This window comes from Bos taurus, chromosome 2 (assembly GCF_002263795.3).
Source record: "Bos taurus isolate L1 Dominette 01449 registration number 42190680 breed Hereford chromosome 2, ARS-UCD2.0, whole genome shotgun sequence".
Classification (NCBI taxonomy): Eukaryota; Metazoa; Chordata; class Mammalia; order Artiodactyla; family Bovidae; genus Bos; species Bos taurus.
The window spans coordinates 44,850,639-44,869,467 of record NC_037329.1 but is presented as its reverse complement, the minus strand read 5'-3'; the positions used below and the strand labels follow the sequence as shown (position 1 = coordinate 44,869,467).

At 40.8% G+C, this 18,829-nt stretch overlaps 1 protein-coding gene across 1 annotated transcript; it reads right to left on the bottom strand.

Annotated features, from left to right (window-relative positions):
- Positions 1-353: 353 nt before the first annotated feature.
- On the bottom strand, positions 354-11,866 carry RBM43 (RNA binding motif protein 43). The gene is made up of 4 exons (NM_001099168.1): positions 11,823-11,866; positions 4,649-4,856; positions 3,506-3,594; positions 354-2,712 (listed from the first exon to the last, which is right to left on the bottom strand). The coding sequence occupies exons 1-4, from the start codon at positions 11,823-11,825 to the stop codon at positions 1,981-1,983; spliced, it is 1,032 nt and encodes a 343-aa protein (NP_001092638.1). The 5' UTR covers positions 11,826-11,866; the 3' UTR covers positions 354-1,980.
- Positions 11,867-18,829: the final 6,963 nt, after the last annotated feature.

Here is an 18,829-nt window from a genome sequence, read left to right as displayed (position 1 = left end):
CTGGTCAGCTACCGACTGTGAACAGACTCTTCCAGTACCCTAGAGGATGGATTTCTAGCAAGATCCCCTGGCACAAACCCTCCAGCGAAGTCTGGATTTCAGTTCTGGGGTGCGTGGTGGATGGGAGGAGGTTCTTCATTGGGTGCTCTATCTAAACTCCTTATATCTGCTATTTCTCTATCTGGTAGAGTTTTCTCTATTTCTTATGAGCCAATCCCTCATTATCCCAATTCTCTGTCATTGCTAACAATCCTTTATCTTAAACTTTGCCTGTTCAAATTACTGTGCGCCTCCTCTCTCATGATGGGAACTAGACTGAGACAATACCCCCAGAAGCAAAATGAAAATCAAACACCTTTTTAAAGATACTTTATTGGGTACTTAATATAAACAGAAGTTTCCCATGACAAAAAGTTTAGCCGTACAGAAATGAAATAAGACATTTAAAGAAATGGAGATAATTTACATAGTTGGGATTTAGGTAGCTAAGAAAAAGGAAAGCACATAGATTTGTCTTAAGCTTTTCTACTGCTACAGTTCAAATCATCATAATCTGTTTGTTTACATTGTGATGAGCAAGATGTGTGTTTTATAATCCTGGGGGGGTCTCTGCAGTTCCCCAGATACTGAAAACTGGCTTAATGCTAAATTAAATGCAGGACAGTCACAGACAACCCACTTACAAGTTTTACTTCCCTTCTTCAGTAAAAAAATTTTCAAATCCTTCTGTCATCTTTAAGGAAACATTTCTCAATTGTTTAAGTAGCATTCAGAAAACTATGAAAGGGAGAAGAACAGTTCACTAACCAAGATCATGGGCAAGTTACATTACGTCACTGGGCACCAGTTTCCTCATCTGAGAAAGGAAGATAAAGACAGCGCCTACCTCACAGGGTTCCTGTCAGGACTGAATGAGTAAAGATAGGCAATGCACTTAAACTTATGCCTACCAAGTAAGTGTATGCTCTTATTCCCATCACCACGATCCTATTACTGAAATGTTATTACTTTTACAACTATAAAATAGACACTACATAATTTCAACAAGAGAATCAACATTTCATATAAGCAGTTAGGCTAAGTAAGTGGCAGGAAAAATGTCCTGTATGTCCAGTAGCCTTATACCAATATGGGATTTAGTCAAGTAGTGACTACCTGCATCAGAAATACTCACCATCTAAGTAGCTTCTCAGGCAAGTTTTGCTAACATTTTAATTCTGTTAGTAGTAAACATAAACTTTATAAATGTTAAGCTTATGTAACTTTATAAAGGTATAAATATTGTCAATGGCATAATAATAATCATTCGAACTTCCTATATGTTAGAATGAAGGCTCTTTTTAAAATTTATTTATTTTTAATTGAAGGATAATTGCTTTACGATATTGTGTTGGTTTCTGCCATACATCAACATGAATCAGCCATGGGTATATACATGCCCCCTCCCTCTGAAACCTCCCTCCCACCTCCCACCTCTCGAGGTTGTCACAGAGCCCCAGTTTGAGTTCACTGAAGGCTATTTTTTTCCTAAGAATTTGGGATTGCAGAAAAAGTGAGGTTTCCTCAAAGTTTAGTGAGTTTTTTAAGTTTTATACCTTAGATATTATCTTTGGGTTTAACTCTTACTGATGGACAGCTACATAACTTCAGACAAGGGTTTCTGCCTTCTCAAATCCTAGTCTCTTCTCCTGTAGCATGAGAATGGCAATGCCTATGATGAAAGATGGTCACAAGAATTAAATGACATAGGGAGTTCCCTGGCAGTCCAGTGGTTAGGACTCGGCACTTCCACTGCAGGGGGCCCAGGTTTGATCCCTGGTTGGGGAACTAAGATCCCATAAGCTGTGTGATACAGCCAAAAAAAAAAAAAAAAATTAAATGAGATAATGTGTATAAAGCTGGCATCACGCATGACATCACCACTGCTCAGTAAGGGAAGGAATCAATCAGCCCTTCTTGTCACTACTGCTGAGGATTTTATTACCTAACTTTTTGTCTTATTAATTCCATGACCTCTTTTTTAAACAAGTATGTGTCAGGAGGAGATCCTATAACATCGATGTGTGTCTTATAGAAATTAACCAGAACCTGAAGGTAACTCAAACTTAGCCGCTCACATGCCAACTTAATATTTTCTTTCTCTCTATCTTCCTTTCCTTCCAAAATAAATGTCTCCTTTCTAAGCTCAAAGTGAAGAATATGTGAATATTTCTCAATGGACTCTTTTACCTTTTTTTCATTGTTTGACTGAGAACCACCTTGAGCATTCTTTATACAAAGTGTGGTAATTTCACCATCCACTGTCTCTTGACATAGAACATGAAATCTTCTCAGTGTGCTTTCATAAAATTTTGTCCTCTTCTTCAGGTAAAGGAAAGTATCTGTGTCAAGAACAAGACTTTCTCCTCTTTTCGTAGTCTCGGGTGTCAACGACCTGGCTGGCTTTAAAGAGTGACTGCTTCTCCGTGTACTTCCCCTGGGGCTCTGTCTATTCCTACTGTTTTCTAAAAGAAAACTTGCTTTTAATAGCAAAGATTCTTTGAGCTTCTCGATAGCCAGAAATGTTCCTTGAACGGAGATTCTTCCGTTGGCTTCCAAAGGACTGAAGCATAACGTTGGGATTTCCCTTTTCAGGTCCATTACCAGACTTTCTAGACGGATTTGACTCCGAAAAACAGAAAGATCAAGGACAGCCTTTACAGAGCTGAAGATCTAAAATTAAACAGAGAAGTTAAAACAGCACCACCTAGGGGAAAGACTGCATAAATCCAATCTTGTTTTGCCACTTTCTGTCTGCCCAGCAGCAGCCCTAACCAGGCCTCCAAAGCCTCACACAGTTTTGCTTCTTGCCCCATAACTGCCCATTACAGGGGCCCCACAACCTATCAAGGCCACAGTGTTCCATTTGGGGTTCACAGTTCCTCACTGGATTCCCCCAAATAGAGTGGGTTAAATATTATTTAGAGGCAGAATGTTTTTTGAATCAAAGTTTTAAGCAGAATGCATAGATAAACCGTTCCAGTGGTGCTCTGTGGATAGGGGTCCCTGGAGAGAGCCCTCCCTCCTCACGAGAAGGTCATTGGATGGCTGCAGAGAACCCTACCTTTGTTACAGAATTGTTTTAAATCAATGCTTTGAATTTTACTTTTTCCTCTTACTTCCTCCTTACCCGTGTCTTCAAAGCTCCTTTTTAATGTTCATCCAAATTGGTTTTTTACCCCACAAAATAAGTCTTCAGATAGATGCCAGACATCATCCATGACAGTATAAGAGCTCATTGTCACTTTAAAAGTATCAAGAGCATCATAGAAAAACAGGAAAACAGAACAAGCAATAACCAAAAAACTTTCAAGACACAGGCCTTTAACACTGACCCAGGTTAAGGAGCTTGCACTTTCTTTTCTAGAAGTCATGGGGTGAGGGTGCTTTGTGCCTCCTGTGTAGGAGACACCTGGCAGAAAACATGGGATCTAGACAATCAACATGGCTTCAGCATCACACCTACCTTTTCACTGAAGTGGGAGACTATGAGTTGAGCAGATCCAGCCATGCCTGCTAGAGAGTGTTTCTTTTTTCTGACGACATTCTCTGCAACTAAGTGGAAGAGGGACCATCAGAAAGGTTTGTGGATACAGTAATAATTATTTTAATGAATAGTAATAGAGATGTTCAGTTCTTTTAAAATACCTAAGATTTTTTCTGTTTTTCCTCTAAATTCAGCATTTAAATCCTTTTTCCTTCTAGTTTAACATATTACAATTTATACATATATATATATAAAACACATGCATGTTATGTATGTTACATATATAACAAACACCTAAAAGTATATCCCCCACCACTCTGTTAATTATGGTCATCAGGAGACTTCACCTTTCTGAATCCAGGATATCACACTATCCCGGCTGGTTTTCCTCTGAGTCACTGGCTGACCTGCTCAGTCTCCTTCACTAATTCTCCTTCCCTCCGCGTTCTCTCAAGGCATTGGCATGCACCATCCATGAGGCTACAGAGGTGAACAGCTCCGCAAACCCAACTTTCTCACCTATGTCAGGTGTAGGCCAGGAAGAGAATGGCTCAACGTGACCTCAGGTCCAAGCCCCATTTCCCCATTCCAACTTTCCCATTAATAAAGCAGTGCTTGTTTATGAGATTACAGATAGCTTTTGTGGGGCTTTTTTTTGTATTTTACAAGTTTTCTACGATAAAATGTATCACCTTTATCTCATGATATAAATGGATATAAAATACAGAAAACAAGAAGTCTTTAAGACTTTTTCGGTTACTGACAACTCTATCATAAAGCACTTACACATATATTCTTCCTAACGCACTACTGTGCCACTTTTATATTCAAGAATAGAAGTACTGTTTTTTAAATTTAAACTTTACCAATCCCATAAATCATTTTGTTGTTGTTTTTGTTGCTGCTGTTGTTTAGTCACTAAGCTGTGTCCTTCTCTTTGTGATTCCATGAACTGCAGCACACCAGGCTTCCCTGTCCTTCACTATCTCAGTTTGCTCAAACTCATGTCCATCAAGTTGGTGATGCTATCCAACCATCTCATGAATTATTCTACTGAAATTCAATTTTTAATTTCATTCCAGAAAGTATTTCTAAGGTTATAAAAATTTGATTTGGAAATACCTGTTTTTTCTTTGAATGTTACATATGCAACTCCCTTAGTTCTTGTTGGATACGTCACATCTTCAACAACTCCACCCCCATTGTCAGTATCTTCAAAGTGAATCTTCACTAATGTGGTCACTAACTGGTCATTAAGATCAACTGGAAGATCAGCAACTACAACTGTTCTTTCAGAAGCGTTGGATTCCTTAACATTCAAAACTGATGCCTGTGAAAGAAACAACAGGACACATTTTAAGTATATGATTCTACTTAATATAGGCAATATTACACACCAGTGGGAAAGGCTATTATATTTCATAGCCTTTATTTAATAAAGGACCTCTGGGACTGATCAGATACCTGAAAAGAAAAATATCAAGGAAAGGAGCCTGGCCTCACACCATATACCATCATAAATGCTATATAAATTTGCGAGTTAAAATGGAAAATGTAAAGCCTTCTTTTAAGAAATGGAAAACACTGCTTAATATTTGTCAGATGTTAGAAAGACCTAAAAATAACTGTAATCACAAAGGAAAAAATTAAGAGAGAGTTTTCTAAATAATTTTTTTTTTAAGTCAAGCTAATCACAAAATGTGGTAGTTTGGAGTTGACCACATGTCTTCTTAAATGTAGAGTTGAAAGTACATATGACAATAAGAAATACATTCTCTCTTTTTTTCGGTCAAAACTAGGGAAAAGTCACCATAAAAAAATAAATAAATGAAACCCTACCAATAATATTGGGACTGCAGTGGAGTAAACCCTACCTTTCAGCACACATCTGAGATACAAACCAACCACTGAGAGCACATGCTATTGCAGACCATGGAACCCTGGGCACAGAGGATCAGCTGCAAGCAGATCCTTCCCTGAGCTCACTCTCAATTCAATTCAGTTCAGTTCATTTCAGTCGCTCAGTCGTGTCTGACTCTTTACAACCCCATGAACTGCAGCACGCCAGGCCTCCCTGTCCATCACCAACTCCCAGAGTTTACCCAAACTCATATCCATTGAGTCGGTGATGCCATCCAATCATCTGATCCTCTGTCATCCCCTTCTCCTCCTGCCTTCAAACTTTCCCAGCATCAGGGTCTTTTCTAGTGAGTCAGTTCTTCGCATTAGGTGGCCAAAATATTGGAGTTTCAGTTTCAACATCAGTCCTTCCAATGACCACCCAGGACTGGTCTCCTTTAGGATGGACTGGTCGGATCTCCTTGCAGTCCAAGGGACTCGCAAGAGTCTTCTCCAACACCACAGTTCAAAAGCATCAATTCTTTGGTGCTCAGCTTTCTTTATAGTCCAACTCTCACATCCGTACATGACCATTGGAAAAACCATGGCCTTGACTAGACGGACCTTTGTTGGCAAAGTCTCTGCTTTTAATATATGCTGTCTAGGTTGGCCATAACTTTCCTTCCAAGGAGTAAGCGTCTTTTAATTTCATGGCTGCAATCAACATCTGCAGTGATTTTGGAACCCAGAAAAATAAAGTCAGCCACTCTTTCCACTGTTTCCCCATTTATGTGCCAGGAAGTGATGCAACCGGATGCCATGATCTCAGTTTTCTGAATGTTGAGTTTTAAGCTAACTTTTTCACTCTCCTCTTTCACTTTCATCAGATCAGATCAGATCAGATCAGTCACTCCATCGTGTCCGACTCTTTGCGACCCCGTGAATCGCAGCACGCCAGGCCTCCCTGTCCATCACCAACTCCCAGAGTTCACTCAGACTCACGTCCATCGAGTCAGTGATGCCATCCAGCCATCTCATCCTCTGTTGTCCCCTTCTCCTCCTGCCCCCAATCCCTCCCAGCATCAGAGTTTTTTCCAATGAGTCAACTCTTCACATGAGGTGGCCAAAGTACTGGAGTTTCAGCTTTAGCATCAGTCCTTCCAAAGAAATCCCAGGGCTGATCTCTCTTCAGAATGGACTGGTTGGATCTCCTTGCGGTCCAAGGGACTCTCAAGAGTCTTCTCCAACACCACAGTTCCAAAGCATCAATTCTTTGGCGCTCAGCCTGCTTCACAGTCCAACTCTCACATCCATACATGACCACAGGAAAAACCATAGCCCTGACTAGAAGAACCTTTGTTGGCAAAGTAATGTCTCTGCTTTTCAATATGCTATCTAGGTTGGTCATAACTTTCCTTCCAAGGAGTAAGCCTCTTTTAATTTCATGGCTGCAGTCACCATCTGTAATGATTTTGGAGCCCAGAAAAATAAAGTCTGACACTGTTTCCACTGTTTCCCCATCTATTTCCCATGAAGTGGTGGGACCAGATGCCATGATCTTCGTTTTCTGAATGTTGAGCTTTAAGCCAGCTTTTTCACTCTCCACTTTCACTTTCATCAAGAGGCTTTTTAGTTCCTCTTCACTTTCTGCCATAAGGGTGGTGTCATCTGCATATCTGAGGTTATTGATATTTCTCCCTGAAATCTTGATTCCAGTTTGTGTTTCTTCCAGTCCAGCATTTCTCATGATGTACTTTGCATATAAGTTAAATAAACAGGGTGACAATATACAGCCTTGACGTACTCCTTTTCCTATTTGGAACCAGTCTGTTGTTCCATGGCCAGTTCTAACTGTTGCTTCCTGACCTGCATACAAATTTCTCAAGAGGCAGATCAGGTGGTCTGGTATTCCCATCTCTTGAAGAATTTTCCACAGTTTATTGTGATCCACACAGTCAAAGGCTTTGGCATAGTCAATAAAGCAGAAATAGATGTTTTTCTGGAATTCTCTTGCTTTTTCTATGATCCAGCGGATGTTGGCAATTTGATCTGTGGTTCCTCTGCCTTTTCTAAAACCAGCTTGAACATCAGGAAGTTCATGGTTCACGTATTGCTAAAGCCTGACTTGGAGAATTTTGAGCATTACTTTACTAGCGTGTGAGATGAGTGCAATTGTGTGGTAGTTTGAGCATTCTTTGGCATTGCCTTTCTTTGGGATTGGAATGAAAACTGACCTTTTCCAGCCCTGTGGCCACTGCTGAGTTTTCCAAATTTGCTGGCATACTGAGTACAGCACTTTCACAGCATCATCTTTTAGGATTTGAAATAGCTCAACTGGAATTCCATCACCTCCACTAGCTTTATTCATAGTGATGCTTCCTAAGGCCCACTTGACTCCACATTCAGGATATCTGGCTCTAGGTGAGTGATCACACCCTCGTGATTATCTGGTTCGTGAAGATCTTTTTTGTACAGTTCTTCTATGTGTTCTTGCCACCTCTTTTTAATAGCTTCTGTTAGGTCCATACCATTTCTGTCCTTTATTGAGCCCATCTTTGCATGAAATGTTCCCTTGGTATCTCTAATTTTCTTGAAAGATCTCTAGTCTTTCCCATTCTATTGTTTTTCTCTATTTCTTCGTCACTGAGGAAGGCTTTCTTATCTCTCCTTGCTATTCTTTGGAACTCTGCATTCAAATGGGTATTTCTTTCCTTTCCTCCTTTGCTTTTCACTTCTCTTCTTTTCACAGCTATTTGTAAGGCCTCCTCAAACAGCCATTTTGCCTTTTTGCATTTCTTTTTCGTGGGGATGGTCTTGATCCCTGTCTCCTGTACAATGTCACGAACCTCCGCCCATAGTTCATCAGGCCCCCTATCAGATCTAGTCCCTTAAATCTATTTCTCACTTCCACTGTATAATCATAAGGGATTATGATTATAATACACTCTCTCTTAACTTCTTATATTAATGTTTTAATTTATTCCCCAGCTCATTTAGAGAACTGGACCTATAAACTTCTCCCAATACTTCTATAGGTAGTCCAGCCTGATTGCAGCAAAGCTCAGTTATAATCTATTCCCAAATTATCCCCAAGGAGGACAGGATGTCTCATGGGTCCAAGTCATGGTTGATCGATCACAAAGATGTTTTGGTTGTCAGTTCAGAGGAGTCTGTATACTCAGAGTCAGACTTCACTGGTGATAGGCAAACTGCTCTGACCTCCCTGATAAAGAAAACAGTCTAAGCACACATACAATGTCCTATCCCAAAAGTACATTAAAATAAAAATGAAAATAGAATAAAAAAGAGAATAAATCCAGTTAAGGGGAACAATCAGCAGCACAGGAGAGATTCCAACAAATTTTTTGAAGACTGGAAAGACATAAAAGTATGTGGAAGGATATGACAGGGGAAACCCAGAGTAAAGAAGAGGGGGCTGCAATGGAAAGGGGACAACCTTCTTGGCAGAACCTCAGAAATTAAAAAAGGGACAGAATGATTAGTTGAAAAGCTAGCAGCAAGACAAAACTAAATGAACATTCTAGGGGGAATCTGACTTGCTAGTATGGGTGCTGGCACCCCAGAGCCAACACCCCTCCCACTCTTTCTGGTATTTGAAAAAGCCCAAGCCTAAAGATCATCAGAAAATTAAAGCATGGCATGTTTGGAATAAATTACAGACTACAAATAAAGACTCTGTTTGACACAGCTGTTAGGAATATTTTTTTGTAACTGGAAAAAGGAAAAATACACATGACATTGGGCCAAAAGGAGAAAAAGTAATACAGAATCTATTAGACCCTGCTGTATACAATATTTACAGTTTGCATAATAATATGAACACTCATAAACTTTTAGGCGAATTCTGTAAAAATCTTCAAAATTACAGAAGACTTAAATATGATTACAGAATAATATGGAATCATTCAACCCTCTCAATAGAAGAATAAAGGCAAAACTAACAGAAGTTGAGAAAAAAAGAAAAATCTAACTTACATTACAGAAAATCATGTAAATACTATCAAAATCTTAAGTGTTTTATGAAAGAAACAAAAATAGTCCATAGGAGAATTTAAAATACTATTAAAACTTCCAAACTTGGAAGAAGGGAAAAGCCAGAGTTCACTTCAGTGAAATCCTCATTTATCACAACAGGAATTCTATAGAAAATGACTGAAGTCAATGATAACTGATCTCTCAGTATCTCCTTTGACATTTCAGCCTGTAGTTATTAAAATAGGGTGGCAAAAATGTACCTGCATTTCTTAGAATACATAATATCTTGTCAATCAGTTGATCAATTAACTAATACAGTATTAACTAAGCATGTGCTCTATCCCTGGCAATATGTTGGGTACCAAAGATGACACACACAAGATATAAAACACCCCTTACCCTTTAATTGTTCCACCATAAAAATTTACTGAACATTTATTATGTGTGGGGCACCTGGATAGGCTTTAGGATTACCAAAACACACACAAAGGGGACCTCCCTTATGGGTGAGGAGGAGCCAGACACATATATAAATCATTTTAGCAGTGCTTGGTAGACACAAAAAGAGGAAGGTCTTCTTCTTTACAAGAAGAATAGACCAACAATCGAAAATGTGAGAAGGATACAAGACCATTCACAAGAAAATGCTAAAACACACAATAGAAGCCATTCAGAATTAAGAAGCAAGGTTAATGCTGGCTAAAGCAGTCAAAGAAGACTTCATGAAAGAGAGACCTTGATGGCTGAGGTCAAATTTTAATTAATGGTCAAATTTAATTAAAAATGCAAACAGAGTTCACAGCAAAACAAAGGGACACGAGTGGAGGATGCAAATAGCTTCTGTTGAGACAAAGAAAGCAAAGGTCTTTCGTGTTTCCTAAAAAGGAAATTCATAATTGACTCTTTGTTATGGTAGGTACTTTCAATGGAGCAAAACAGTTTCTTAAAATATTTGGGGACAACTAGATTGCATAGGAGACAGGAAAAATATAAAAATGTGTTCCTCCATCTTGGCCCCAACTGTAAGATGTAATTATCTCAAAATAGTTCTAGAAGAGGGAAAAAAAAAAAATGACAGACTATTCAGACATTCAGGGAATCTTGTTTCATACAAGATTTGTCTTGACTTACTATGCATCTGGCTCTAACAGTCTGTGGTTAAAGTGGCTAATGAATAAGCATCCTTTTTGTCCTTCATCAATATCAAAGAAAACCTTTCAATCGATTTAAATTCAGAGAATCTTACTTCTTCGCCACTACCTTCAGCAATACTAGTGTCATATTTCTTTATTCAAATGTCTAAAGTTTATCTTTGAAATCAACAGACAGCTATTCATCTCTTCCATCAACCATTAAGAAGAAAAAGAGAGGTCTTGGAGATAGCCCTTTCAATAGTTATCACATGGAGATACAATTTTTTTGAAATAAGAGCAACATTCTGACCAGGAGGTATCAAGGTGATGGCATTTTCCCTGTATCAGTGATACGTTTTAAGAGATTTTTGACCATCCTATCAGAAAGCAAAAAGATATAAAGAAAAACTGAATTTATTTTTGTAAGGAAAGCACTAGGGAGAGATAATTAAATTTATCCACTTCGTTGACTTACATTCCTTTTCTTAAAATTGGTTTCCTTCACGTTGCCTTTACCGCCCACAGTAAACAAAATCACACTTGAAACTCACAACTGCTTTGGCCTTTCTCACCTGAAATGGAGGGCCCCTGCCACTGTTTTCAGGAGCTTGATGGAAAAAAGGAGCCTGCCTGTTTAGTGGCTCTGTCTTGTCCCGCTCTGTGGGACCGCCCTGGACTTTGGACCTCCAGGTTCCTTTCTGACTACGGGATTTCCCAGACGAGAATACTGGAGTGGGTTGCCATGTCCTCCTCCAGGGGATTTTCCCCACCCGATGGAAAGAACACGGAAGTCTAAATCTTAAATTTGCTAACAGTTCTTGAAAGATGGTGACAACACAAAGCCCTTTGTGTCTAGAGAAAGAACTAAGGCCGCAAGAGAAAAGAATTCCCGCTAAGACACCAGGCTGCTTTCCCAACTTGTGTCCTTGGCTCCAACCCTTCTGGCTGGCCCGTTAACAAAGGAAACGGTGGCCTCCATTTCTGGGCAATTCTCTCCGCTCCTGTTCCCCAAAGCGTGGGCGGACAACAGTTAGCCCTAACACTGCCACTCCTCGACCAAGCGACTGTGTCCCGGCCAGCTCGGTGCGGGAGGCAGCCGCGGCGATGCGCGCCTTCGGAGCTGGCCGCACAGCCGCGGTCAATTTCAGGAGCGTGCCGAAATGCCACCCCTGCAGGTGCGGAAAGGCTGGACTGGGTTTGCCTCTGGGGTTCCTACTCGCGCCTCCCCCGGTCACCCCTCACTCACGCCCGTCCTCCGCATCTTGGGGGACCGGATGACGGCACGGGGACCACTCCGCCCTGCAAAACCCAAAACAAAAGCAACTTGCCATGGCGGAGGAGAGACTCGCCTTCGGCGGCCGGCGGGGCCCAGAGATGGGGGAGCCTGGGCTGGAGGACAGGTTTTGGTTTCGGTTTTCTCTTCTCTCTTGGAGACCGCCCCTCCACCCCACCCCGCGGTTCTGCGGCCTGGAGGCCTCGGGAGGGGAGCAGGGACCTGGGACAGCGGCTGTCAGGACGCCCCCGGTAGTTTTGCAACTTTTGAAACCAAGCTGGAGAGAGGCCAGAGGATTCCCAGGCGGGAATGCGGGGATTCTCCCCGGGGCTGTGTCCTGTGCGCAGTAGAATCTGAATGATCCTTCTTTACGCCCTTATTATCTCCCTAGCCCTGTTCCCACCACGCCATGCTTGTTTCTCCTCTGTCACCTACCCAGGGCCAGTAGCCACGTGTGCAGGGCGCAGGATGGACGGCTCACTGTCCCTGCCAGAAAAGAGCTCACCACCCTGTCCACCCTGTGCTCAGATTCCTCAGCCAGACACCTATTGGGGACACAGGGAATCTATATACATAGCTTCAGAGTCAAAGAGAGCATGAGTAAGAAAAGCAGGTGGCTGACTAGTATGCAGAAATCCAATTCCACAAGAAATACAAGCTGATATCAGAACAGGATCCCTTTCTCTGAGGATTAGATTGGCAAAAATTAAAAAGTGTTGCTAATACCCATTGTTGGCCAGTGTGGGGAAACATCAGTGTTGCTGCCACCGTAGACAGGTATAAACATTTCTAAGGATTTGGGCCCCTCTCAAAAATGTAAAGTGTAAAATAAAAAGTTAAAATGCATAAATCCTTAGAATTAGCAACTCCATTTTCAGAACTGAACTGAAGTTACAATGCACAAGAATAACTAAGATATTGTACAGAAATTTTAACCATGCATTGCTTGTAATACAATTTTTTTTCAGACACTGGAATCCACCCAGTTTAACCAAGAATATAACTATTTATTATATGGCCAATGGCACATTTAATGAGCCAGGCCTATGGCTATGAAGATTTTAAAACAATGAGGTAAATCTATGTGTAATTTCCCAATTTATATTTTATATTCAGATCCTACACTTAAAAGCCCACTCTAATGTCTGATAAGCATGTAAAATTTAATGAGAACTTCCTCTCATTCTTCCCTCTTGGTAAACTGCACTAGCATCCACCAAGGAGCTTAAATTCAAGACTCACTTGTCTTCCTTAATCCCTCTTTTCCCAGCTGGGTTAGTACGTTCCATTAACTGCACACTCTCCAACTTTATTTCTACCACCCAAATCAACTCAGCCTTTCGGCCTTGTTCCCCTTCAATTCATTCTGGATACCACACCCAGTAAGATATTTTTAAAATGTACATCAGGTTTGATCACTGTTCAACACTTCATTGTTTTTCCATTGCACTTTGAATAAGATTTACATCCCCACCAAGGGGGGTTTCCCTGGCCCCGCTTCTACCTCTTGGCCTTGTTGGCTCCTCCCTGATATTCACTTAACTGCCTCACTGCTTTCCTTGAAGCCTTAGCTCAAATGAGTCTTCTTCAGAGAGACTCTGATCACCGAGTCCAAATTTGTCCCCCCAGTTATTCATTTCAGTTCAGTTCATTTCAGTTGCTCAGTCGTGTCTGACTCTTTGCGACCCCATGAATCGCAGCACGCCAGGCCTCCCTGTCTATCACCAACTCCCGGAGTTCACTCAGACTTACGTCCATCGAGTCAGTGATGCCATCCAGCCATCTCATCCTCTGTTGTCCCCTTCTCCTCCTGCCCCCAGTCCCTCCCAGCATCAGAGTCTTTTCCAATGAGTCAATTCTTCACATGAGGTGGCCAAAGTACTGGAGTTTCAGCTTTAGCATCATTCCTTCCAAAGAACACCCAGGGCTGATCTCCTTTAGAATGGACGGGTTGGATCTCCTTGCAGTCCGAGGGACTCTCAAGAGTCTCCTCCAACACCACAGTTCAAAAGCATCAATTCTTCGGCGCTCAGCTTTCTTCACAGTCCAACTCTTACATCCATACATGACCACTGGAAAAACCATAGCCTTGACTAGATGGACCTTTGTTGGCAAAGTAATGTCCCCAGTTATTATTCCATCTTAATAACACTCACCTCTTTCTAAAAATATCTTCATACCTTCGTTTCTTTTTTCTTAACCTGTCACCTGCACCAACAATGAATAGTAGGGTAGTAGGAAGGGGGACCCCTTCAGGGCAGGAGAGGGGGCTTTTGTCTAACACTCAGAAATGAACTGTCCGAGGAGACACACGTGCTGACAGAACAAGAGATTTTTGGGGGGAGGGGCAATGGGATGGAGAGTGAGGGGGTGAGGGAATCCAGGAGAATCGCTCTGCCATGTGGCTGACAGTCTCAGGTTTTATGGTGATGGGATTAGTTTCCAGGCTCTCTGGCCAATCATTCTGACTCAGGGTCCTTCCTGGTGTGCTGTGCATTGCTCAGCCAAGATGAAATCCAGCAAGAAGGATTCTGGGAGATTGGTAGGACAAATGGGCTGGCTCTCCTTTTGGCCTTTCCTGAATTCTTCCAGTGGGTAGCAGCTTGTTAGTTAAGATAACTCAAGCAAGTGCCTACTATCAGGCCTGGCCAGGGTGGGCAGTTTTGCTCAATGGTTTCCCTAACAGTAGTACTACTCACCAATATTCTGCTTGTCCTCAATTCAATTTCATGTGGAGGGACTGGCCTTCTCCCTTTGATGCTAGACATGGTCATATGATTCATTCAGCCAAGAAATGTAAAGAGAATTGATATGTCTCATATTTGGATGGGAAAATTTCAGTGCTTTAGCCCAAGAGCCGCCAATGCTCTCTTTGCCTTGGTGCTCATAGAAGCATGTATTGAAAGGAACATGTGTCAGTGAGCCAACACAGAACACAGCTGCAAGAGGGAGTTGCCTGAACCCATAACAAAATTTACATGATTACAAAATAACTTTGATGTTTAAAACCACTGAACCTTTCTTCAGCAATATCACCTAGCATACTCTGACTAATATATTGAAGCCATTAGAATAAAAGAACACCATGAAAATATCTGCAAATCACACATCTGGTAAGGGATTTGTGTTCAGAATACACAAAGAACTCTTACAACTCAAAAATAAGATAACCTATTTTAAAATGGACAAAAATTGAACAGACATTTTGTCAAAGAAGATACATGAATGGCTAATATGCACATGAAAATGTGCTCAACATCATTAGTCATTAAAGAAACACAAATTAAAACAATGAAATATCACTCCATACCGACTGTAATCAAAAAGACAGATAACAGCAAATGTCAAGAATGTGGGGAAATGAGAACTCTCATGCATTGCTGGTGGGGAAGTAAAATGTTACAGCCATCTTTTTAATATAATTTACAGTTTTTCAAAAGTGAAGCATAAATTTACCATGTAACCAAGAAAATTTACTCCTGAATAATCCCCCAAGAGAAATGCAAGCAAACACTTACAAGCAAAAATTCATAACATTATACATAATAGCCAAGAAGCAGAAATAACCCAAATGGCCATCAATTGCTTAATAGATAAATAAAATGCATTATGTTGATATATGTATATATATGTACACACACAAGGTAACACTGCTTGGAAATAAAAAGGAATGAAATACTGATATATGCTATAACAAGGATGAAGCTCAAAAAATCCTGCTAAGTACAAAAAAACTAGCCACATAGTGCCCCACCTAACCAGAAAAGACAAATACGTGAGGAGAGAAAGTAGAAAAGCAGTGCCCTGGGCTGGAGGTGGAAACAAAGATTAACTGTAGATGGACATGAACACCATAATCCAAGTTGGGATCCTTCCTCTCCAGGGAATAATGAGGGATCTCAGAATAGAGTCAACAATGCAGGGCTGACTCATCTGTGGAATCAAACCTGGCCTAGACTGACCCTTAACATCGTATGTGCCAACTATTCCAACTTATATGTGCTTATAGCATTCCAGATATACTAAATGACTCCTTGGCATATCGAATATTTCAAACTGAAGGAAATGGGAGGTAATAGAAAGACTTTCCGGAGAAGACAATGGCAACCCACTCCAGTACTCTTCCCTGGAAAATCCCATGGATGGAGGAGCCTGGTAGGCTGTAGTCCATGAGGTTGCTAAGAGTCGGTCACAACTGAGTGACTTCACTTTCACTTTTCACTTTCATGCATTGTAGAAGAAAATGGCAACCCATTCCAGTGTTCTTGCCTGGAGAATCCCAGGGACGGGGGAGCCTGGTGGGCTGCTGTCTATGGGGTCGCACAGAGTCAGACACGACTGAAGCGACTTAGCAGCAGCAGCAGAAAGACTTTCTGAACTTCTCCCGAAGCAGGTCATAAAATCCTCATGTGAGAGGTGCTCTCCCTGTACCCATGGGAAAGGAACATTCTGATCTCCAGAGACAGAGAGAAACAGAGAGGAATCTGAGTGAATAGGCTTCACTAAGCTGGGAAAGATGGAGGGCAGGAGGAGAAGGGGACGACAGAGGATGAGATGGTTGGATGGCATCACCGACCCAATGGACATGGGTTTGGGTAGACTCCGACAATTGGTGATGGACAGGGAGGCCTGGTATGCTGCGGTTCATGGGGTCGCAAAGAGTCAGACACGACTGAGCGACTGAACTGAACTGAAGCTCCCCTCCTTTTACTATACTTAGCTGATGTTGTTGTTTAGTCGTTAAGTCCTGTCTGACTCCTATGACCCCTTGGACTTAGCCTGCCAGGCTCCTCTGTTTATGGGATTTTCCAGGCAAGAATACTGGAGTGGGTTGCCATTCCTTCTCTAAGGGATCTTCCCCACCCAGGGATTGAACCCTTGTCTCCCACACTGGCAGGCAGATTCTTTACTGCTGAGCCAGTGGGGAAGCACACTTAGCTGATACTCTGTATCTGAACATTGCCCTCCTTCTACAACATCACTCTTCAACTCTAGCAAGGAGACACTCGGGTGTAACCATTTCTTCTGGTCTTAATTTCCTTATGAAGGTTCCCATGTCACATAAAACTGATATTAAATAAATGTGTATACTTTTCTTCTTTTAATCTGTCTTTGTCAATTTAATTTCCATATCCAGCCAGGTATCCTAAGAGGCTTAAGGAAAACTTGTTTCTCCCACACCATGCCAGACTGTCTCTGGGGAAGCATGACTCCAAATGTGCCCAAAATAATTCTGGCAGTTTATTACTAAAACTGCATCCAAAAGAAAAACATTTAACCTCTTATAGTCCCAGTTAGAAAGCCTCCTCTCTCACTACATGTTTTTCTGTCTCACAGCCTAAGTAAAATCAAATTGGCTGACATTTTTCTGAATGTTTTTAATCTGTGATACCAGAAAAACAAAAACAAAGCCTATTACTAGATATGTCACCTGTATCTTGATAATTAATTATCTTCTTAAGATGTGGTATTCATTGTAAAGATTTCCAAAGATAGGATAGAAAGAAAATTATTTTTAAAGGTGTAGCCGTCGGTACTGAAATGCAGCAGTGGGATAGTCCTTTGTTGCACAATTTATACAAGTATAGACTGATGCCTGCCTTTCCAGAAAGCAATTGTAGCCATAAGTTAAGACCCTTAAACGTTAACTTAAAAGCCATAAGATCCTCAACATATCAACCTAATAAGTATCACCTTGAAATAAGGTCAGCACTGCAGAAACATATTGTGTAACGAGATATACAAAGGTTTATGTACAACTTACCACTTTTAAGTGTGAAAAAAATGGAAACAATCTTAATGTCAAACAATTGGGGAAATAATAGCCTAGGATATATTCATAAGATTAAATGTAACATGATTAAAAATGAAAAACTAGAAAAGACATAAAAATATTTTCCATTATCCATGAGGGTAAATTTTTAATGATTTTTATCATCTTCATTATACTTTGTGTATTTTTCAGGAATAAGCATCCTTTACTTTTAAGTATCAACTAAATATCATTAATGCTATTCACTATACAGTTTTGGCTTTCTGCCTTCCAAGCATATGATGGGATTGAATATCCTAGTTCCTTTACAGTTTGGGTGGAGCCATATATGTAACTCTAGTTCAGTTGTGAATGGAAGGAACATATTTGGACCAAGAATTTCACTGTCAGTTCGAGACTCTTCAAAACTCTTTTTCTCTGGTATTGCATCCAGCAATAAAGCTGGTGGTCACTGAGTGCCTACCATGGGCATTCCTTTTGACCCATCATGGACATGTAGCATGAACAGTAAGTGAATTTTTGTGGTTTTAGGTCTCTAAAACTTAGAGATAATTTATCACATTAACATCACATATTCTAACACAATTAATACAGAAATTGGCATTCTTGAGTATTGCTGTATGTGTGTGTGCGCGTGTGTGTGTGTGTGCACGTGCGCACACGCTCAGTTGTTCAGTCATGTCCTACTCTTTGCAGCCCCATGGACTGTAGCCCAACAGGCTTCTCTGTCCATGGGATTTTCCAGGCAAGAATACTGTATTGGGTTGACATTTCCTCCTCCAAAGGATCTTGTAGGAAAACAAAAAAGAAAAAGATAATCCACAACACAATCTAAAACACTTGGCTTTGGCTCAGAGTCCAAGCAGCAGATGATTAGAAAAGAGAGATTAGAATGGTAGCATATATTATGTAGTGGGAAAACATTTGGTAAAACCATCACACATGATAGCTTGGAAAACAGATAATGTACCTATTAGCTTGAAGTTCTGTGTTTTTTTTTAAAGACAGTATGAAAACCAGAATTAGTAGCATATGTCTCAGTGAGCTTAACAAAGTAATATAAGAAAGAAATGAGCTTAAAAAAGAATTGGCCAGGTTGAAAGCAAGAAAAATGGGGAGTAAAGGCCAAAACTATGGGAACTTGCAGAGTTGGACGTACAATCCTTTTCATTCTTAAATGATAAAACTGAAAAGACCTTTGAGTAAAACAGGCTGATTAGATCTTCTGCAAGGATAAAATCAATGATCATATCAAGATTTAAATCTGAACAAGTTAAGGTCCCTCAGAG